The 24,146-nt window shown below is 41.5% G+C and overlaps 1 protein-coding gene across 1 annotated transcript; it reads right to left on the reverse strand.

Moving 5' to 3' along the window:
- Positions 1-5,746: 5,746 nt before the first annotated feature.
- glud1b (glutamate dehydrogenase 1b) lies at positions 5,747-23,121 on the reverse strand. The gene is made up of 13 exons (XM_034106894.2): positions 22,539-23,121; positions 19,213-19,293; positions 17,900-17,955; positions 17,157-17,220; positions 15,651-15,745; positions 14,613-14,792; positions 12,383-12,520; positions 12,006-12,143; positions 11,798-11,878; positions 10,894-11,017; positions 10,165-10,256; positions 9,310-9,372; positions 5,747-6,758 (listed from the first exon to the last, which is right to left on the reverse strand). The coding sequence occupies exons 1-13, from the start codon at positions 22,933-22,935 to the stop codon at positions 6,639-6,641; spliced, it is 1,629 nt and encodes a 542-aa protein (XP_033962785.1). The 5' UTR covers positions 22,936-23,121; the 3' UTR covers positions 5,747-6,638.
- Positions 23,122-24,146: the final 1,025 nt, after the last annotated feature.

Below are 24,146 nucleotides of genomic sequence, written 5' to 3' on the forward strand. Positions count from 1 at the left end.
TTTAAATGCTTCTCCACCAACAGACTTGACGATGGCAGGATCAACATCGTATGCATCAGACGCGAAGTGGTCAGAGCACAACTTGCTCCATTTTGTCGGCTGCCAGCCAACACGATTCACTAAGATAATCCAGTTTCGGCAGATGATTTTGTCTTGGGGAAATGAATGAAAACTTCTCCCAGATCCCGCACCGTTCGTACATCCGAAAGCACAACAATAACCCATGTTTTGCGTGATTTTGCGGATATAATTCAGAGTTTTCTGCACCAGTCATGAGCGAAAAACACCGCTGACATGTGAACAGCGAAATAAAACATCTAAAAATCGAGAAAATACCCTTATACTCCAGAGGGTTAAGAGGCACATTCAAATAAAGATTAGTCTTTAAATACATGTTGTCTTTTGAATTGTTTGTCTAAAGTCAAGGATCTAGAACTGGTACTTAGTTTTAATGATACAGTCTGGTTGTTTGGAGGAGGCCTCACAGGTAAGAGCACTAACTAGCTACCATCACATGTACCTTAGCTTGACTTAAATGTATTAAACGTGTAGTTAAGTGATATCAAAATACAAATAAATAATGTCATGCAAACATATTAATATTTGCTTGATTCCAGTGTTGAATTTAGCACAATTGCATACAAACATTAAGGGGTTTTAAGATTCTGAACTATTACGCTAAAAACTCAATAACTTAGATTATTATTTATAGTTTTGCTGAATAGTTTCATGTCCGCTTACCTTAGAAACGTAAAATGCGACGGCAGTGTTGTAGGAGCAAACACAGTAGTGGTGGCTTAAAGCCCAGCTCTGCTCCGCGCCGTCCGCTAGATGAGCCTGGTCAGATTAATAAGAAAAGGAGTTCAAAACACTGGCATAAAAGTTATAACAATAATCTGATTTTAATGGTAAAAAAACACAATACGAAAATACAGAGTGCCCTGTAACAGAGCACTCCGGGCTCCCCGCTCTACTGCTGTGCAATACAGGTATCGGGACCAGCCAGTCAGAGACAGGGGGCATTTGGAATGAATAAACAACAGTATATATGGACATATTTGGGGCGGAGAGTCACTGCTTATCTTCCACCGGATTCTACTCCTTTAATTTCCCAGGGAAGGTTTCACACAAACTATTCTTTCTCAAACAACCAAACATTGTACACAGATATATTGGTATCAAACATTGTACACAGATATACTGGTGCTTGAGATTATATTGGCCCCAAAAAGAACCTTGAAAAGGACATGTGTGTGTGTTTGGTAAGAGGAAGTGTATGTGTGTGTGTATGTTGATATCTAGGTCAGGGAGTGTATGGTGTGTGTGTCAGGGTGTCTGGGTCATGGAGTGTATGTAAGAAGGTTTATATATATAGGATTACTTTAAAACAGTCCCAAATAATACATGTTCACTTCAATACAGTTCAAGATAATACCTGTTTACTTTAATACAGTTTAGAACAATATCTGTTTGCTTTACGGTACGTCCACACAGAAGCTTCAGAAGAAACTTCCACCGCTTCTCTGCCCATTGACTTTGAATGGGGATGACGTCACTTTGCCTCGCTTTTCGCCGAACTGCATTGTGGGGGAGCGAAGCGAAGATTTCCAGGATGTCCAGGATCTCCAGTATTCAAAAGTTGAGCAATGTTCAACTTTTGAAGCTGAGCTGGAAGCGCCAGCCAATCAAACACGTTTATGCAAATCTGACAGTAAGCGCTAGCCAATCAAACCGCGTGTAAGCAGGGAGAACCAGACCGCAGTTCATTTCCTCATATTCCAAACGAGAAATTACGGTAGCAAATCACCCGGTTCTTTACGACCAGAACTATTAACGGGATACAAACCGGAGGAACCAGGCATGGAAGGAGGTGGCAGAGACAGTGGGTGAAACTGCAGGTTTTCGCCTGTTTGGGGAGTTTATATATATATATATATTGCTCGCATAAAATCCCCAGGGTTTTTTGCTTTGTATGTCGGGGGCGGGAGATTCATGTGATTGGTTGTTGGTCGCATTGCTCGCAAAAAATCCCCAAGCTGTCAGACACGCCCAGCTCCAAGATTTTCAAGATTTTTGAAAAGCTGCTGTGTGGACGTACCGTTAGTGTGCAGATGGGGAGCATGTTAGCTTAGCTTGGTAGCTTCAGCTAGCTCTGGAACTTCCAGCTCGGTGGCAGCAGGTCCCGCCCAGGCGGCAAACTCTGGGGAACAGCCGGGACGCCAATACGGAAGTGCCACACACTGCAGTTCATACATGGGCCGCTAGGGACTGGCTGCAGAAAGGAGCAATTTCCATAGACCCCATGTTAAAATGCCCAACTTTACAGCAGAAAAAAACATGTTTCTACCCATGGATACAATAAATATTATTATCGATATAGTTAGATTCCACCTTCAGGATTATGAATCTGTGAGTGAATTGTTTTCTAACACAACCCTTTTATTTATATTAGGTCTTAAAGTTTTTGCATAAATTAGGGCGTGGTCACTTTGATGGACACGTCAGCTGTCAGCTAACAGCAACTTGTCCACTCTGCTAGGCTACAACCATAGAGGCTAGCTACAACGTTAGTTAGTCATAGTAGGCCTACTGTACTTGACCCTTTAGCTTTAGCCGTGTTCGTGGTGATTGTGCCCTTTAGGGAATATTGTTACAAATACCAGACAATTAAAATGTTGTACTGTGCGCTTGAATGTACTAACAGAACTTCTAAGAAGTCTAAAATGATAATATTATACATGTTTACCCCGTTCGCAGGTGTTTGTGTGCTTGGTAGCTTAGCTTGTTAGGACGTAACCCTTTATGCATACATATACATTTTAGTTTATGATTCAGCCTTGGGTAAGACTGTTATAGTCTATCGCTATGACGCCCATAATGCTAAACGGGAGCAAATGTTAATAGGGGACCCAATTATCCCAGTGGTGGCCGCCGGAGCTAACGGAGCCGCAGGGGGCTAGCTCCAGCCGGCGTCCCGGAGCTAGCCCACTGCAGCTCCGTTAGGTCCGGGCGGTGGAGTCCGTCTTCTCTCAACGTGTGAATGACAAGCCTCGGCTCCGCCTCTTTGCCCTTATTTGGGATTAGACTGACGTCACTGTCGAGCCGTTAGTGGCCGACTCCGCCTACTAAGGGCTTCACGGCAACTCTGCAGAATCCTATGGGTGACGTCACGGACACTACGTCCATTTATATACAGTCTATGGTCCCGCCTCTTTGCCCTTATTTGGAGCAGGCTGGAACAGGCGGGAGTTGAACTCTGACGTCACTGTCGAGCCGTTAGTGGCCGACTCCGCATACTAAGGGGTTGACGGCAACTTTGCAGAATCCTATGGGTGACGTCACGGACCCTACGTCCATTTATATATACAGTCTATGGTCCCGCCTCTTTGCCCTTATTTGGAGCAGGCTGGAACAGGCGGGAGTTAAACTCTGACGTCACTGTCGAGCCGTTAGTGGCCGACTCCGCCTACTAAGGGGTTGACGGCAACTTTGCAGAATCCTATGGGTGACGTCACGGACCCTACGTCCATTTATATATACAGTCTATGGTTGTAACGGAATACATGTAATGGCGTTACGTAATCAGAATACAAAAAGCAAGTGTATTCAGCTGGCGTTACATTTGAAAAACGAGTAATCTGATTACAGTTACTTTCGTAAACCTGAAGTGAATACATTTTGGAATACTTATTGGAATTATTGGTGGAAAAGTTTCCTCACAAAATGCAATATTCATTACCGGCAGAACTGTGCGCACACTGCACGGCGCTGCTGCATGTCTGTGAGCGAGAGAGAGATGCATGCAGTGTGTCAGAGAGGCCCCGCCCCCGCACGCAGATGAGAGAGAGAGAGATCTCTTTTAAAATATATTGAAAGTTAGAAACGGAGATGGTTAGATAAAATGTGCAAGATAACGTTTATGTAGCATTTCTTTATTGTCGAAATGATGACATTTATAACGGGATAAAATCAAAGTGAATGGCCTGCTGCTGCTGAACGCATGGGGCAAGTGACTGGAAAAAGTTTTAAAAGTTATTACATCGTTTCAGATAATAATAAAGATAATTCATTCTATTTAGGAGCGCCTTTCCAATCACCCAAGGACACCTTACAATTCATAACATATTCTAAGGCAAGGCTTTAAGTGCAAAGAATGCAATCCGGGTGATGTTTTGTATGTGTGGTGCAGATGAGAGAGCTGTCCAGAATGACACCAAGATGTTGCGTTTGTGCTCTTGATAAGCCATTAAAACTGTAAAATACGTGTCTCTTGTTCACCAAAACATACCCATCTGTTATGGAAAAAGAAGGTATTCCAAAAGTATTCTAAAAGTAATCTCCCACCGGTACCGGCGGGGATTGTTGTTAGCTTCTGATGCGCAGAAGAAAAATCTGGCCCACCCTATTTTTTACAGGCCCACCCTAAAGTACATTTCTGCCAACGCTACTGGTTTAGCCGTAATGTTACGGCATCAACGCTCGTCCTGGTTATAGTGTCCAAAACAGCTCACAGATATTGACCGGTGTTTTACAAAGATAACAGATCACGTAGACCAGTGTTTCTCAAACTTTTTCATACCAAGGACCACTTAACCAATAAAAAAACACTCGCGGACCACCCAACTCCACAAATATCCAAAAACACATCGTTTTTTACAAATCATGTATTTATTTATCTAATATTTATTTCAAATGTGAAATTTTACCAAGTGCGCCGGACTCAGATGGAAATATTCGTGCTGGCCAAACGGCGGTACTGCACATCCGTTTGGTTGCCAGGCCCGGAAACACTTTTTCCCATTGACTTACATGGGGAAAGAGTGGTCTGTAACTCTTTGGATAATTTTTTTTAAACTAAATAAACAACCCAGTATGAACACGTGTATAGCCCTTATTAAAAACATTCGTTCCTCAAGTTGTAAAAATGTGCTAATAACGTTATTCTGAGTTATTTCCCCGGCATTATGAACGCGCATCTAACCCACGGGACCGCGCTGCCCGGCACGTTCAAGTTACGTGTTCAGCACTACATGAGTTTCTCTTTACCCATGGATGCACAATAACAACGGACCCATATCGCCTTACTGCCAGCCCACGGAGCTGTAATAATGGATTTATTGCACATGTTTGCTGTAATTCATCATTTGTAAAATATTATACTACATGGGCTGTATGATGTACATCTTGTACCGTAAATGTTGTATTAAATAAAGTTAATATTACCGACGTAGATTAACGTTCCTGTAGCTTCTTACATATATATATATATATAGTGCAATAATTATTTCATGCTAAATGAAGCTCTGTTGGATATCACTAGATCCTGTTACAGCATAATAGAAGTACATAACGATTGATGTATACATTAGCATAATTACTAGCTAGCCGCTAGCTGCTAACTGCATAATAAAAATCCATTACCATGCTGTCATGATCGCACGGTGCTGTTACGTGTACGCAAATTGACGTGCTTGATGTAAACGAGCATGTTGGTTAAAGTTGCGCATGCGCTATGAGCGCACATACGGGTACTTCTCAGGCATGCCGGGTAATCTGTGACGTTTCACTCTCTCAAAAGTTGGGCCATTTTATCATCATGCGCTAATGAGCAACTCTCATAGGAATGAATGAGTTTTTTCTTTTTGCAGGATCTTTTCAGTCACACTCCCCTTTAATGTCTTCTCCAATCCACCCGGCTTATGCGAGTATAGTAGGCCTATGGGAAATAAATTGATGCAACACAATGTCTTTTGTCTGAACATTTTATTGGTTTCCAAAAAAATGAATAAAACAAAAATATAAAGTAATTTCCTCCAAAATAATTTCATTGTCAAGGACCTGGACAGCTAAAACTGAGGAGAATTCAACCAGGGGATGGGCGCTCACAGCAACACCTCGCCCTCCCTGCTCCCCTGTCCAGGCTAGCGGAGGAGTCGGGAAGAAGCGGCTTTTAATACGAGACAAAGCGACGAGAGAACAGGAAAAAAGGGGAGATGAGCATCTGTCAAATCTCGAACAGTAAAAACACCAACTATGAAATAACAAAAAAATCTTGTTGGGAATCTTAATCTTGGCAACTTGACTACTAATCTTTACACCTGAAGAGTGAGACAACAAACCTAGAGTAATACAATTATTATTTTATTCATATTAAGTTAAATGTATATCCCTTATAATTGAAATTAACTTTAAGGGGCCGAACTCTCTGAAATAAGGCATCTGTAGTGCTGTTATCCGAGGGTCACACCTACACTCAGCCATCACAAAATGGGCGCTCTGAACATGGCTGCCATACAACAATATCATCGTTTATATATGAGGGTAGAGGGAGGATCAGCATTTCAACTTCTCTCTCTTTCTGATTTTTCTTAATATAAACTCAGGCAAAAAAACAGAACAGGGCAATGTTTGAATAGAGATGCAGATACAGTATAATGGCAACACAAAGATCACAAGGTATATAGCAGGCTAGCCAGTGTCTCGTGGTCTGTGTCCGCGTGTGTGTAGAAGAGCCAAAAAGCAGCGGTAAACAATGATATGTTCTGAAGGCTGTTTAGAGGGTGGAAGAAGGCAGGAGAGGGCGATCAATAGCAGGAGGGTAAGGGCAGGGAGAGGAATTGAGGGTCGGAATTGGCCATTTATGTGAAGGTAAGCCCTGCCTCGTTGTAGACTTTGAAGACCTTCTCGATGGCGTTGACGTAGGCGGCCGTCCTGATGTCCAGGCCCAAGTTGTGCTTGCTTGCTGTACGCATGATTTGCTAGAAAGGCAGAGGAGGACATGTGTTATTATGATGGCTATCAGCAACAACCTCAGGGGGACTGGTCACCTTATTCTTGCTGACGGTAATTACCAGCACAGAAAACCGTTCCTTTAATTAAACACCGTCAGAACAAGGAAGTCACCTTGCACCTTTTATATTCTTTTTAATCATTTAATAAATAAGGTGAAACCTTGATTTATGGAAAAACTTGGGAGTTTTTGTACATTGTTCTCATTGGTCTATAGTCTTTAAATCTGGTCGAAAAAAACTCTGGTCATGTATCAAGCAGTACAACTTTTGACCACATGAAATACTTATACATTTCTAAATAATCAAAGTCAGGATTCGAAATGCCAACTTTGTGTTTATCAAATGTCTATTAGCCCAGCTTTATACAAGAACAATTCCTAGCAAAGTACTTTAATCATTTAACATGATCTGGAAACAGATATGAGAAAAGGATTGATTAACCAATTAAAAAGTCAATTTAAGGTTTTGTCAATGTTGACAGTTGCCTAGCTACTGTGGCCAGCAGTAGCAATAGTGTTTACTACAGGTCTGTTGGCGCTGACTCAAAGGATCCAACAGCCTCCTGATGCAAAATCAAACCATTTATTCATGATACAGGTATTTATTGAATATTTTATACACGGACTACTGCTTTTCTGGAATTTTTGTGTGCATGACAAATTGAAACTTGAGCGGTTGTGTCGATTTGTTGGTTGCATGCTATGTTCTTGCTAACCGGACGACTGTTTCTCTGTAATTATTATTACAATAAACCACTCAAAACTTGAGCTGTTGTGTCTATTTGCGTGATGTTTATTTGCATCCTTTACTCCTGTATCCAAGCTATCCTTGCAAAGTTGCTTACATGAAAGTCTTGAAATTAGTCAAAGGCTTAGTGGGAAAGCCTGGTATATTTTTCTATGTGAAACGTGAAGTTTAAGGCAAAGTTGACCTTGAATATTTCATTTGCATAGTAAAAAAAAGTTAAAGGAAACATGCAGGTCATGTTCTTGAAAGTATGCAGTGATGCAAACTCATCAGGTATGAAAAAGGTGACAAGGATCCGATCCCCCGACCCCACAGAATATCGGCTTTAAAATGAGGAATAACATGATGTTAGCCGTCAGAACAAGTAAAGCAGCAGTTAATAATAACAAACGTTAAAGAGTCACATCTAATAGAAATATATAAGCATTTATTTTAATTGTGTAGCAGTCAGTTTATCATTTTGGCAGCACTGTTGAGCATTTTGAAAATGTATTTCCATGCCTCTGTTCAAGGCTTAGTCTGGCTTATCTGTATAGCCAGTGGTGTAAAGTAACTAAATTCATCAACTCAACAAGTACTATACTTGGGTACAATTTTGAGATACTTCAATGTTTTGCTATTTTGTTCTTCTTCTCCTCTACAGTTCAGAGTTCCTCCACTACAGTTCAGAGGTACATGGTGTACTTTTCCTCCACTACATGTATTTAATCCCTTTAGTTACTCTACAGATGTGGATGAATGATGTGAAATATAATCAAGTGTTAAATCAGACTTTAGTTCCATCTGGAGTAAATTCACAAGCTACCCTGCAGTATACAAAGTCATTCAAACTAGCTGCACCTTTACCAGCTTTGAGAACACTAATGATCAATCATTATAAAACATATCAGATATGTTATTCTGAAATGGATCAATCTGCACAGTGACTACTTTTACTGTCGCTACTTTCACTATATTTTGATGATAATACTTTTCTACTTTTAATTGAGGAACATTTTGAATGCAGGACTTTTACTGTAACCAAGTATTCCTACACTCTGGTACTTCTACTTTTACTCAAGTACAAGATCGGAATACTTCTACTTTTACTCAAGTAAAAGATCTTAGTACTTCTACTTTTACTCTAGTACAAGATCTGTGTGCTTCTACTTTTACTCTAGTACAAGATCTGAGTGCTTCTATTACTCAAGTACAATATCTATACTTATACCACCTCTGTTTATAGCCTATGAAAAAAACTATTAGAAAACTAAGCCTAAAGCTAACGTTAGCAGATAGTGACAATGTATGCTAGTTAGCTAGCTCAACGATTCATTAAATAATATTGCGACAGAAAAACTTCTCAGTGCACATCACGCTCTGCCGCTCTGCTCTGACACCTGAACGGCCCGTTCTAACCATGCGTATATGATGGCACATAACAGCTCGCGGCCGCAGATTACTCTGGGTCCCAGACACCCCCCCATACCCCAAAAATATTTTTATTGCAGATCTACATGAATCACACAAACAACCTATTTTGGATTCAAAACGGCGAATTTCGCCCAAAGGTGACAAGTTTGCATCCCTGGTATGCGACACATTTCCCCAGTTTTTGTTGTAGTTGATGGAAATGTATTTGGTTTACAGTGAGATGAGGGACATGAACCACTGCACTAATGCAAGTGGCGTGTTTCCTATCTGTTTATTATACTAGATAACTTAGTGGCTCTGCACTATAACGCAGAGCCACGTCAGGCAGGAACATGTTACTTCCTGTACGATCACTTACCCGGGCAGATCTCTCCATGGTGTAGGCCAACCCAGAGTGAACAATATCCTTCTCCGAGGCACCCTGCAAGGGAAAGATGAATGTTAGCGTCAATCTCTTGGAGGACATCAATAAACAAACTGTATGCAATCACTTGGTCAATAAAGAGAACATTTTATTTTCATTAAGAAATAGCCTTGGTTACATGATTGCTAGATGCTTTTTGTATTTACATGTCAATTCAATACACATTTTGTATTTTATTCAGTCCCAACTTGGCTCTGGTAACTTGTGATGGGCATTAAGAACCTGTATAGGTAATGGGAGATATGTACAGTACAGGGAAAGGCTTGACGCAGCATGTGTATTCATTTCACAGCAACTAAACAACAATCTGTACTGTAGACATGGGGAAGGGGTTTGCACCAATGCACTTTCATTTTTATTTGTAAACCATACACATGATCAGCACCAGTTGCTCTCTGAAGTCATGGCAGAGTCGTCTCTAGCAATTGGTTACAGATAAATGTCGGCAAATTACATTTTATCAGCCGATAGGCCGATAGCACTCAAGTCAAATATTAGATTGGTGCATTCCTGGTTGTATCATGACAATAAGAGGAATAACTCAAGCCAATTGGAGTCTACTGGTCATACAGTTAAGGTCAAATATTTATCCGTCAGTAATCTAAAAGTTCAAGACACTTTGCAACAATACTTGATATCGCAGAAGGCACAATATTTGTTAAAGACTCAATATTTTAAATACAATTTTTAATGAAGTATTATAAAGCTGCATTGTTTTCAACATATTAGAAAAAAAACACGTTTGTTATAGATATCTTTTTAAAGTGTGTGTTAGCAGACGATACTCACAGCAACTCTGGCCTGGAAGTCAGCAGTAGGTACGACAGGGATGGGCCCCCCCTGCTTGCCAAACTTCCTCTCCAAACTTTCCTGCACAGACACTAGAAGGGAACAAAGAGAAACATTAGAAAAATAAAGACATATCTTTTGTTTCTGAGTCGATAACAAATACCAGGGTTCATCAAGTTACACAAGTGAAAGTGGAAAAGCCACTGTATGATTGGCTGCTTGTGATCAAGAGAGAGTATGAAACAAGGTTCCCCCAGCCATCGTTACTCTTGGAGAGAGATCACATCAGCTGACACCAGCTTACGCCGAAATAACAGAGCAACATCACCGACAGCGCCTGAGCCAGCACCGATTCAGTAAGAATATATCTAATTGTCCTTTAAATTATTATAAAGACACTCTTTAATGAAAAAAAGAATGGGCAAACATTTAACCTTGTTCGCTTTAGCACACATCCTAAGTTAAAGGTTGTTGTAGATGGCAAACAACTAAGGGAGGAGTTTGATCGAGATTTTCAACTAATAAAACGAGAGGCCAAGTCACACGACTTATCAGCAGAAATGGTACGTTTGAGAATGAGCCCACTCAACCCAACCCGAATAACCGAAAAATATTGCTTAGATGGGTCATTATAACAGTTTTCTAAGCTTGAGGTGTATTGGTAACGTATCCTCTGAGTGTTATGACACTGCAGGCCATGGAGGAGGTGAGGAGCAGTCTTGTACTCACTGAGCAGGTGGTAGTTGGAGTCCCTCTCATATTTGAAGGTCAGTCTTCCATAGCTGACATGGTTGAGATTCTTCAGCCACTCGAAGTAAGACACTGTCACACCGCCAGCATTCAGGTACATGTCCTGCAGGAGGAAACAAAGTCTTTAGCCTGTTTGGTCCTCACTTCCCTGTGGGTTGAATTATTACAACATTTACCCTGCACTGATTTTAAATATAGATATGGGAAGGAAATGATTACTCTAATAAACTGAAAATGAAATGCTTTTGTGAAATTATTAGAAAAATCTGTTACTTACAAAATAAAAGCTTGTTTATTGTTGACATTTCCCCTTTATGGTTTATATATTATATTTATAAAAATATGACATTGTGTATTTTGTGCTGTTTAACAAAATATTCACGCAGCGTCCACACGGCGGCGTGCGTTGAAGCTTGCCGGTGGGCGTGTCTGAAACTCGACCAACAACCAATCACATGAATCTCCCGCCCCGGATACAAAAGCACGCAGTTTGATTGGCTGACGCTTCCATCGAAGCTTCAAAAGTTGAACTTTTCTCCACTTTTGAAGCGAGCAACGCGAGCAACGCGAGCAACGCGAGCAACGCGAGCAACGCGAGCAAAGCGAAGCGACGGAACCACAATGCAGTTCGGAAAAGCGTGACGTCACCCGATTGAAAGTGAATGGGAAGAAGCGTTGAAGCTTCAACGCACGCCGCCGTGTGGACGGGCCGTCATGACGAAATAATAATGATTAAGAAATAATCCATCTTAAAAAGTTAAAACATCCTAGGTGTAATTAATTAAGAGTTCAGCACAACACAAATTCAGTTCATCTGCTCCATCAGCGCTGGATTTGTGTGGTTTGAGCACATTTTATTTTAATTGTGTGTGTGTGCGCTTACAGGAATAACCATGACGTTGTTCTCCAGGAAGATCTTGTCAGCATCTGGGGTGGTGGGACCATTGGCACCTTCAGCAATGATCTGAAAAGACAAGAAATACAACACGCACTGTTCATGACTGCAACAAAGTCTCCCTGTCCTTACTCGTGTGGAGTCAAACACCAACTTTACGCAAAGCACCTTGGGTAAATCAAAAGTGAGGGTTTACCTTGGCCTTGATCCTTCGGGCGTTGTTACGTGTGAGCTGCTTTTCTCCGGCGGCAGGGATCAGGATGTCGCAGTCGGCTTCCAAAATGCTCCCTTCATAGGGTTTGGCTCCTGGGAAGCCCACAATGGTGCCATTTTGCTGCAGAAAGTAAAGAGACGGACACATGAATATTTGTGAATATTTCACTGTTTGGGTAAAATGTTGGAAAAAAAGTGTATTTCCAGGAGAAGAAAATCATCTGACTGAGATGTAAGGTAAGAATTAAATAAGTCCGATAAAGGCAATGACTTGATTATTTTAGTAAGAGAAAACAGAGGGGAAAAGTGACAAGAAGGATAAAGCAGACAGAAGTGAGGGGAAGGCAGTTGTGCTGGTACCAGTTTGTATTCCTCCAGCGCTTTGGGGTCGATGCCATCAGCGTTGTAGATGGCTCCATCAATCTCACCGATGCCCACACACTTAGCCCCAAACCTGTGCAGGTACCTCATGGAGTGAAGACCCACATTACCAAAGCCCTGTGAAACAGTTACAGCAGGTTAATAACATCATGGTCCAACATCGCTATGATCATCACTTTTTACTCATTAAATACCACCAATAGTAACATTTATTGTTATACCACTTTTCAACCAACCATGAACTGATAAGGTGCGGTGACATGCACTCTGGTGCCACCATGTGGCCAACTGTAGTTATGACATCATCATCTAACTGAAGTAAGGCCTCACACAGGTACAATTTGTTTAAAATATTTTCTGCAAATATGGGCGAGGAATTGAGACTTAAACAAATAAGCACAGATGGACAGAATAGGCGGAGTCTGGAGAACATTTTCTGTTTCCTGTTTACGTTCAATATGTTTGTAAATACATGACATTTATTTTATCATGATACATAATTGCTAATGCCAAGCTCTTGTAAACACACAATTACCATAACGCAGTCAAATCACTGTTTAAAACCCTAACCCACAATGATCTGAGGCTGTGTTTAAAATCTAAGTCTAAACATACTGCAGAATCGATACTCAGTATGTTCTGCATTACCCAGCCATTACTAGCAGACTGCTCACACTGTGGTAAACTGACGCAGTACGTCCTCTCTGCATGCATCCATCATATGACTACATCAATAATGATGTTGTTAGCAGTCCGAGTTACTGTACTGTTAACAAAAATAATTAATCACAAATGTAAATATACAGACAGCTCACACTTAATGTAATATTTTTTATTATTTTTGTGCTATTTCATATGTTTTCTACAGTACATTATACAGTTTATGTGCGTTCCCACGTTTTTCCTCTACTGTACCTTGATCTCACTTGCCATCGATCACAATTATTTTATTTCAGCAGGTAATTATTTTATCCGTCTGCTATAAGGCTGTCTCTTGGGTTGCATTGCACTTTGGGGCAGTTGAGGATGTCCAGTAGACTCATGTCTCGTACTCTGAAGTTATTGTGTCTGCATACTATATAGTAGGAACGCACAATATGCTTAATACAAACTAATATAACTATCCATACTGAGAATGAAAAAAACTAGAGGTTTAAAAGAAAGCACATAGAAAAGGAAAGTCTGTACAGCAGTGCCGAGCTCTGCCTGTGGTTTCCTCAATTCCTATAGTCTAATAGTGAATGCAGTATCGCCATATCACACTGCCGGCACAGATCTAACAGAACTGAAGGACACTAAGAGTTCACAGCTGATCTTTTTTAAATAAAGTGTGATAGGAGATAAAATAATCCCCAGTTTTGATCTTGATACCACACTAGGGATCCATCTGCCCGCTCTCACTCAAATCTCTAAGAAAATCTAATCCCAGCACAATGTAATCCTCACACACTCACACACTCACACAGAGGGATTAGTTTTGTTCAACATCCACGTCATGGTTCAGCTGCTGTCACCACCTCTTCAATGACGCCCTTCTCATCCCTCAACAAACATCATCCCCTTCCAATACATGTCTTAGTTTCTCTCTAAGTCTCTTGAAATTCTCTGTAGAGCTAGTAAAGGATATTGAATCCTATGAGGATGTGTCTGAATTGTCTACATGAAGATTTGTGAATTAAGAATAACGGATTACATTTTCGTCGTAAAAGAGCAGTAATTAGAGAAAACTTTGTAGGAAAGCAGCAGAGGTCAGTGAGTAGGTGTTTTCGACCCGTGTCTGTGTTGGCATAAGTGTGTATAAGTTTGAGTGTGTGACTGTGTGAGTGTTTCCATGACACGTGAGCACCATGTGTAAATGGAAGTGAAACTGCTGAAAAGGAGAATAGTGCTTTTCATTTTTGCCGACAGACACTCTTTCCTGCTTAAAGATGAACAGCTTAAATCTTTCCATGATTGTAATGTTTAAAGTCTCATAATAGGTCCCAGTGTCTCATTTTTCGTAAATACTTCCCTGCTGTGTGCTTGGTGAGGAGATCAGGGCCAAGCTATAACAGATGGCATGGCTCTGATTGAGGCTCTAAAACCCCTCATCATGATTTCACTTGAGAACATAAGTCCTGTAAGCAGATATCTGCAGTACATTGAGGGCCTCATCTTTCCTCTCAAGTAAGATGCGTCTACTATGATCAAACCATGCATGCGTGTTTACCTGGATGACGAAGGTCTTATCCTGGACGCCTGGTGTCAGGCCTACCATGCTCATGTAGGACGCCTCATTCATGAAGTTCTCAATGCCGTGGAAAACTCCACGACCAGTGGCGGAGATACGACCGTGGATTCCTCCCTGGCTGATGGGCTTTCCTGTCACGCAGGCGTGGGCATTGATGTCCTGCAAACACACAGAAAATATGAGTGAAAAACACTGAAGAAGAATATGTACCAGCAGATTGTTCAATACATGTAGGTTCCTCTTACATAGAGCTCACATATACGTTCAAATGGCAGAGTGAAAACACCATTGACTATTCTTCAAGCCATAATGTCTCCAATGAGGCTTAAAAGTGCAACTATATAAGCAATAGAAGCTGGAAAACCAGCACTAACATTAATTCAACAGAAAATATGCTACTTTTTGAAGATAAATCAATTAAGGCCATTAGTTGTACTGCATGAAATTACCCTACAGCAAGACATCCTCACACTGGAGAAGATGGCATCACCAAACATGTTTTGCAGGATAACAGATATCACCAAACAATACATTCTTTAACAAATACCTTATTGTTCATTGACTAATCCTGTGAGTTCTACAAATCACTTGTCCAAACACTGCAGATGGCTTTCCTTAGCTCACCATTACAATTTCCTAGACTACAAGATGGCTGAAGTCCAAGCCATTATTTAGCTTTTGTAATTGTTGCCTATTCAGATTGAACCTACAACAGTGATGATTAACATGAACACACGTAGGTCAATATTTTCCATCTTTAGTCAAATAGGCCCCGTTTGACAGGTTTCCACACGAGAATGATTGGCTGATAACACAAACACACAGAGGCCTCAGTTTGCAGAGCTGCTTTAAAGAGAAGAGGAATGTCTCAGCGGTCGGCTGGGAAGGGAGAGGCAGGAAACCACTGCTCATGGTTTATACGTGACTCATGCCTTCCTTTCATTTGGCCTTCTCAATAATCCTACTGAAAACCGGCCATGTTATACAGATTGGTTGCGTTTGCCTCACAGAACTCACAGTGTGTGCAATGGTGTTGGCGTATGTGTCGGCGATCCAGGACATTTCCCTCTCTCCTGTGCTCATGTCGGGGGCAGGGACATCGATGCCAGGTCCTGGTGAAGGCAGAAAGGGAAGAAGGAGAATTAATCAAGCACGGCAGTCACTGTGCACGTTTCAGTCTTGATAAATGGGTACCTCTGCTCAAGTTTGAATGAGCATCACACAAGTGTACACACACACACTGCATATGTATTCTGGAACGTCTAAAAGCATGGATGCAGAGAGGTGGGGGATGGGACTGTGCCCCGTTACACTCACAGTGACAGAACAGGGCAGTGATGTGTGCAGTGGGTGCTGCTTTGCCTTCAGGATGTGTACAAATACACGAAGGAAGGCACTTGTATAAAACCACTAATGACACAACTACTGCCGTCTACACGCCTGCAGGTTAACAGACAGTTTCATATCTGTCTTTGACCAGAACACATTATAAACATTTCTAAGCAACTTCTTTTGATGGTGTATTTCATTGCTTGTATGTTGAGTGGATCATCTTGTATTTTTAGCACTAACATGCATGGAGAGCACAGCGATGAATAAACTGGTTGTATAGTGACCTGCTGAACCTGTGTATGCTTACTGTATGTGTGGCATTCTAAACATAGTTACAACTAATACAACAAATGTTTTGAGAAACCTAAAAGATAAAAAAAAAAAATAGGTCATTTCTGTAAGATATGTTCCTCAGCCGAAGTGGCATGATGCCTGTACATATCAGGCTCAAGGCAAGTTTATTTATATAGCACTTTTCAACGCAAGGCAATTCAAAGTGCTTTACAAAAAATGAAAGACATTGAGCATTAAAAAAAGAAAAGCTAATAAAAAAAAGTATAATCTGTGGGGGAAACTTCTGAAGCAATGGGAGTCAGGACTCAAAGAGACACGAGGAGAGCTGGAGCTCTGATGGCAAACACGGACGGTTTATTTGGAGCTTCGGTCGGAGAATTCACAAGACATGTCACGGGATCAATTCTGAAGAACTCTACCCCTGAGCCAGAGCCATGTATTTAGCTAGTTCTCAGAGGATAATCAACATTGTGCAATAGATAGACTAAACAGCTGAGGGACACTGAATCACATTTGTTGTCACTTATGGCTCGTGGTCATCTACACCAGGTGTCCCATAACAATAACCATCTCTGACCGAGAGTTGCCCGGTCATAAATTGCTGACAACAACAATATGCTAGGGCAGCCCCTCCTTATGGGAGATAACGGCTGCTCGAGGCTGGTCAGCTGCGTCAGAGGACGAAGGAGGACATGCAGGGAAAATTATTCCCCAACATAATCTTCATTCCAGGATTTTTTTTCCCGTGTTTTAATGGTCCCCCTTGTCAGTTGACACAGGCACACCTTGAGCTACCACGACCTGAGTAAACAGCGCTAGATGACAGGAAATGTTTACTTCTAAAATGGCTAGATTAATAACTATAACAGTAAAACAAGCTCACACATAAACACTCACCAATGAACCCCTTCTTGGCCAGCTCGATAGTGAATCTCCTGGTAATCTTCTCCAGCTCATTATCCTGTGACAGACAAGACACAGTATCCATAAAACATGTTGATTGCAGTGTAATGAGACAATTGAGGATGTTAGGCAACAAGAAATAGGCTACACAAAATACCAAGTGGATTCAAAGTAAAGCAATAGTTATCCTTCAGCTTTTGAAAAGATGCTATAGGCATTTTGACAAAATATTTTTGGTTGAGTGGTTTCCAATCCACAGCCACATACCTTAATGTCTGTACCCTTACATTATCCATTAATACATGCACTAGCATCCCTGTCCATAATCCAATAAAAAGGCAGGACAGGCACCATTAGTAAATTGAAGAAAATGTAACCCATAGATCTGTGTATCTAAAGACACATTGGAGTATCTTCTTCAACAATTGCATGTGAACAAGCTTCTTGTGTTGCCTAACTCTTCACATTTAAATCTCTATTTAATCATTCTTCTTATTAATCAACAGAATGAGACGATAAGGCTTTACATTCCAGTGGGATTGAATCATCATTTGTGTTTGTTTGTTTGTTTGTTTATTTGTGTGTAAGAAACGGACAGGAACTCTGATACCACTCCAAAGACTGCCAGCTTATGTTTTGCTGCGTTGCTATGCATATAACAGCATACAGTTAAACATGCGCGTGCCTCTATATGGGCATGCGGGTGTGGGGGAGGAGGATGACATTAGATGGCTTACAGAGTAATTCTTGGTGTTGATCTTGACTCCAGCTTTGGCTCCCCCAAATGGCACATCTGGAAGAGAGTAACGCAGCTTAAAAACAACCGGAACATTTACATGCTTACGCACAACACGTACACATTTAGATGACCCATGTTCAATCTAATGTATTAATGATAGGGGTGTAACGGTATCCGTATTCGTCCCGTACCGTTACGGTTCGGACGTCACGGTTCGGCACATGCAGTCACACAACGAATACGCCTTTTTTTTACGAGTGGGAAAAAAGTCTGTCCTTCAGGGCAGTATCCACTACACTATTTATAATCCAGGGGGCGGTATTGTGCCTAAAAGCTGTTTGCCAGCCGCCCTTAAACAACAAATGAAGAATAAGAAGAAACACAACAACAAAACGAACTAAATACAAGAAGAAGAAAAGTTAGTATGGCGATTTCAGATAACACACAGGAGCTAGAACCCACCTGCTTCTTTTAAATCAGCTGTGTGGGAACATTTCGGGTTCCCTGTGGACTACAATAACGATGAAGTGTGCGAGTGGTGGATCGGACGAGGACGGTGTGTCGGCGTTGTTCAATAGCGGTGCGGTATGCTAATAGAAACACACGCCAAACATGCAGAATCACATCAGAAGGCATCACCCAGATTTGCCAATCACCGGAGCCCGGCAAAAGACAACAGCAGTTCAACAGCTGATCCCGCTGTTTTTAAGAAGCCAATAGACATGAAAGCCGAGAGACCAAAAATAAATAACGGAAGCTTTTGGCATATGTTTTTCAACGACTTTGCGCTCTTGAAACACTTTCTTATTATTTATGATGTAATATTTTCAAGACATTCTTTTTGTTTGACATCAGCCATTATAGATAATATGGCCATCTGAGTGTGTGTGGTACGGTTTGTGGTTTGTTTTTAACTGTTTAATACAGTTCATTATTCAAAATGTCAGAGTTCCTTATTTTGAAACTGAAACTTGCACTACTGTTCAAAAATAAATAACAACAAACCTGGAATTATGTATTTGGGACTTTTTTTTGCTTTTTCTTGTTTTACCGAACCGTGACCCCCCAAACCGAGGTACGAACCAAACCGTGACTTCTGTGAACCGTTACACCCCTAATTAATGATGTGCAATCAGTAGGAAGAGAAAGCTAAATAGATGACAGCTATTTCCTGCCACTAATGCAGTTTAGTTGTATGGGAACTTCATTTTGTAGGAGAAAGTATAATTTGGACAAATGGTATTCATTTTAATATGAGATCAGGGTTAAGGATAACCAGCAGGACGTTTTATGTAAGGCTTTAATACTTACCAACAACGGCGCACTTGTAGGTCATCAGAGAGGCAAGGGCTTTGACCTCATCCACAGACACATCCATACTGTAACGGATACCTGAAGAAACACACAAAACAGGACGACATTTATTTAATCCTATTTTTCAATGATAAAATACACAGATCTTTTTAACCCAAAATGAATGTGTACTGTACTTTTATTATATTCTGGTTTATGAGCTCAAGTGCCTTGTACACCGATTAAGTGATCAGACTGCAACATGGGGAAATCATTTGCCCTCACTGAAACTATCTCCACTGCATGTGCAACTCAACAACAGAAAAGGGAAATAAATAGCAGCAATCGACCGCTGTTGGAACTGGATTGGACCAGTAATAGCTACATCTTATAACTGCTGTTGCTATGACACCTGAATTTCACTAAAGGCATTAATAAAGGTTTAATGTTTCTTATTTTATTCTCCATAACCACACAAGACCACATAGGTTGCAGATCACAGATTGATGCTTGCAGTCACGGTAGCAGAGATGGGCGGGTGGAACGCAACAACCAATCACAGCCCTCCATTCTGACCCCCACCCCCATTACAGTCATTCCTTCCTGTTGTATGGGGTTTACTACGGTCACCACGGTAACATGTGTGAGTCAGCCGGTGTGCTGCAGCGTTATATGAGACCATACAGCCAGGCTGCCAGAATACCACACTGCTGTATCTTACTGTCCGACTGTACCAAATATAGCTCATTGAGAGTTAGCTTCCACGGAGAAACCCCAAGGGCAAGCAGCACAAGGAGGAGACGGCAGATTTTCCTTCCAGGGGACAAAGGCACTGTGTGCGTCATTCCCTCCACCAACATTACATTTTTGAAAAGGGCCTTAATGGAGGGCTGCACTCTCCAAAGGGTTGTCTTGTTTTCAATGTGTATGGCTAAAAGCAAACACTTCGGAAGCATAAGTAAATGCCTGCACCCTTTATGATGTCAACTTTAAGTGCCAGTGAATTCCATTTGTGTGGTTTCAGATAGAAGATCAAACCTTGCTAAACAAAGCTTGATCTTTAAGGAGTGCTGCATCGTTTCCCCTCTTTTTTTCCATTCATCCTAAATCAGCTGAGCTACCCCAGGGCCCACACAAGACAATCGGGCTTACTGATAACATTCAAACAAGGAGAAAAGCCTGGCTGACTAACCATCCAACAGCTCACCAATTCAATTCAAAACCTTTATTTATCCAGGTAAAATCCCATTGAAATCAATGATCTCTTTTTCAAGGGAGACCTGGGTCACCACAGCAACCAGCCCAAAAACATAACTGTAAACACATTCCTTTGAAATAGAGGACAGATTTTATGAAAATAAACTGAGCCCACGCTGAAGTCAGGGCGGTTTCATTACAACAGTCTGGCTAGAAGGCCAGACACAGCAGCGCTCTTGCTCCGAAGCATGTCAAATATCTAGACTCCTGCGTAAAACATGTTGGGCTTTTTGCTTGAGCAACAGATTGTTTGAATTAAACTACTGCTTCAATTATTCTGTGCGGACTTGAACTATTTACAAATATAGCAACTTTCCAGAAACTATATTCTAGGATTGTGAGGATGACGTTGCATGCATAGACACATCATGATGTTTCAAAATGTATTCAGTAGTTAGAAGAGAGCTGCTGTGTTGCTCTGCAAAGGGGGTGTATGAGCAACCCATGCACAAACAGCTTTTGCACTTTGCACTTTGATCTGAACATGGCCAAGGGTCTATGCACTATATCAATGATTATCCCACTGAAGAATAACTGCCCTTACTCCCACCCCGATAACAGGAGTTTGGCATAGAGTCCAATCAAATGTTAATAGGCCCCTCCAATAATCAGACTGATATTGTTCCTACTTAATCTTATGAACCAAAGTGCACACTTGCTGTGATTTGTGACTACTTTTAAGGGTATCTTCAATCTGGATTGGACAACATGAGAGGGATAAAGATATGTAATATTACTAAGAATAATAAAGACTGTTAATACCAAGATGGAGTTTGGATTGCGGTGATTCTGTGCTCTGGTCAGGCTTTAAAAAGGTGGATAGAGACACTTATTGTTATTGATTTTACAAAATGGCTTCTCTGAGTGGTCCTTCACTGACAACTAGCTGGACTGCCTTGTGATTTCATAAATGGTTAAATTGCTCCATTACTTTAAAGTGGTTTCGGGGAAAAATCTGTAATAGATATTTTGTTTGGGTACTTTGAAAAATGCACTCCAACTACATTTGTATTCCATTTGTATTAAATGAATGTGTATACGGCACAGTGTCTCTCCGAATTAGGTCTGCAATGGCTACGTCAAGCAGGTACAAAAGAAGGGTGTCATGTTAATAGCACGCAAATGTCTGCCCCGCACAATTCAAACATGCCCTTTGACTGAATGGCATGTCTCTTTCTACCAAGAAAGCCTCCTCTGCACAGCACCCTCCCCCACCTGTCAAACAGCTGACAAATAGGAGTGCCTGGAAACATAACCACCCCCTCCCCAGCTCTCACAGCCCCTGTCTTCCTATAGCCCACATCATATCCCCCTCTATTCACAAATAACCCAGAGTGCACTGCAGCAGCAGCCCATAATGCCTATATGCTTTGAACCTTGAACCTATGTCACTCTCCCCAAGGTTGTCACATTGCACATAAAGCAGGTTTAAACAGTGAATGTCAGTATAAGACTACATAATGAGTGAGAAGAACCACATTGTGTGCATTTGCCCTGCTGTAAACCCATGAGTATGAATGAACAGACATAAAAGCGTTTTTGCAGCACATGTATGGTCAAGGCCTGGCAAGCTCAATGACACACCTGATGCCTTCAAAGCGGGCCCCTCCATTACATCATACATCTGACACACACGCATTGGAATAAGAGTAGGCTAGATCAGTAAGAGAAGAAGTAAGAGAAGAAACAAACTGGTGAATCTATCCAGTTTGATCCAGATGTAATCACTTGATCGTGAGAATGATGGGCTAGATTTAAGATCACAACTGCCTACAAAGTATCGGGGCTTCTTCAGTTTGACTGCTAGCTTGAAAGCTAAGAAACTACTGTAACTGTAACTTCTGGTTAAGCAGGAAGGTCACTGTAATCTGCACAAAAAGTCTCACGCAAGCAGTACGCAGCTATAAGCACAGGAAACCAAACTAACGACTCAGCAGACGCTGAAAAAACAAGGCAGCTGTTGACAGTAGCTGCTTTGATTTGTGATACTTTCAACTAGCTACTTGTGCTGCTAAGGATTGCTGGCTAAAGAAGTGGCTGGCTAAAGCTAGCTGACACAGGTCGGGTTGGGTTGGCACAATACTTACCCCCTTTGCAGGGAGTCCTGTGCTGGCTGTGCTGGGCGCGGTACCCCTCAATCACCTCCCACTCTCCGTTATCCCTCTTGATGGGGAAATTCACGCTCAGGACGTGGTTGCATGGCTTGATGATGCGCAGGATACCCGCAACACGTTTCTTCTTCTGCTCGGGGGTCTCCTTGGTCCTCAAGTCCTCCACCAGCTTGTCTTCGACGATGCTGGCTCCGCGGTCGAAGAATCCTTCGACCATCCGGAAGAAGTTGGGGTCGTCGGGCTTGTCTGCCGCGTCGGCGTAACGACGGACCCGCATCAGGGACGAGGACACCGGGAGAGCGGAGTCAACGCACCCCGAGGCCAGGGCACTGCCCGCAGAGCGGCTCAGCAGCTCCCCGAAACACCGATACATGACTGAAGCTGGAGAACTGTGTAAACGAACTAATACAAAGGCAACTAAACTACAAGGACAATGGGGGTAGCGACAGGATATGGGGTAGAATGAGCAACACAGCAACTCCTCACCGTGTCCCGTCCTCTGGCCGACTGGGGGATGGCCTACTGTGTCCGTTTGCTTTAAAAGGCAGCACGAGCCAAGGAGGGAAATGGGAGCTCCCCGGGACGCACGCGGAAGAGGAGGGTCGACAGGGGCGCGTTCACGTGCAAAGCAATTGACAGCGCACGTTCGCGAGTCTGCACCATTGAAAGACAGGGGGAAATAAATGTAGAATAAATATTTATTTATTTATTTTCAAGTAGACAGCAATGTTTGTGTTTTAATTTAAAGGATGACTGTGGATACGTGATCACAATTGTTCGGTTCGTACGGAAGAGGACTGGAGTAGGGCCACATGAGTCAGAACCATGGTCAGAACTCAAATTGTGTTGTACTTTTGTTAACATCCAAACCTTTTTTGTATTTTTAACAATTGATTAACCATATCATCCTTAAGTAAAACAAAAATGCATTCAAGCATTTTGTTTTCAGTTTTGTTACATTGAAAGAGGCTAAATGTTTGGGATTGAAAAATATGTTGCAGGGGAAAATAGATATAAATGAAAGGAAAGGGAAAAATAAATATTTCGACAAATAAATGGACTTGTGAAAATGTTAACTATGAACATAGTTATACATTGTTTAGCCTACAAGTAAAATAGGCACATCAACCATCCAGATGCCCTCTCAGTACCACCTAAAGGCTACATGATAATGATTATGTTTAAATCTTATTAAAAAAAAGATGTTGTGGGAAATGAGAATCATTTCAAAACAAATCATTTCTATATTAATTATATCACTTTTTCATTATGTTTGTAGGAACATTAACTGGCAGATATGAAGTACATCAGCTTGATCATTTATTAGCTTTTTGTACACCAGAGTGTGTACATTGTGGTTTGTTCAAAGGATCTCTATGAGGCCTGCTGCCATCAGCAGTTCCCTCTGATCTGTTGAGTGATAGAAATGTGGAAAAGGCCCATTGTGTTTGCATCCGTCATTAACCCCCACATGAGCAGCAGCAAGTCGTGTTGGCTTGATTTGTTGATGTGCAGTGTTTTCCTATCACCACCAACTACTAACAGTATCCATTAGAAAATATCAAAAATTGTAAATATACTGTA

The sequence above is a fragment of the Pseudochaenichthys georgianus genome, chromosome 19 (genome assembly GCF_902827115.2).
Source record: "Pseudochaenichthys georgianus chromosome 19, fPseGeo1.2, whole genome shotgun sequence".
Taxonomy (NCBI): Eukaryota; Metazoa; Chordata; class Actinopteri; order Perciformes; family Channichthyidae; genus Pseudochaenichthys; species Pseudochaenichthys georgianus.

Excerpts from the sequence above, each read along its gene's own strand:
- glud1b (XM_034106894.2), bottom strand. The coding sequence starts at position 22,935 with ATGTATCGGTGTTTCGGGGAGCTGCTGAGCCGCTCTGCGGGCAGTGCC. Across the intron at positions 19,294-22,538 it reads CAGGACTCCCTGCAAAGGGG|GTATCCGTTACAGTATGGAT; the intron begins GTAAGTATTGTG and ends GTGTTTCTTCAG. Across the intron at positions 11,879-12,005 it reads CCCGAAGGATCAAGGCCAAG|ATCATTGCTGAAGGTGCCAA; the intron begins GTAAACCCTCAC and ends TTGTCTTTTCAG.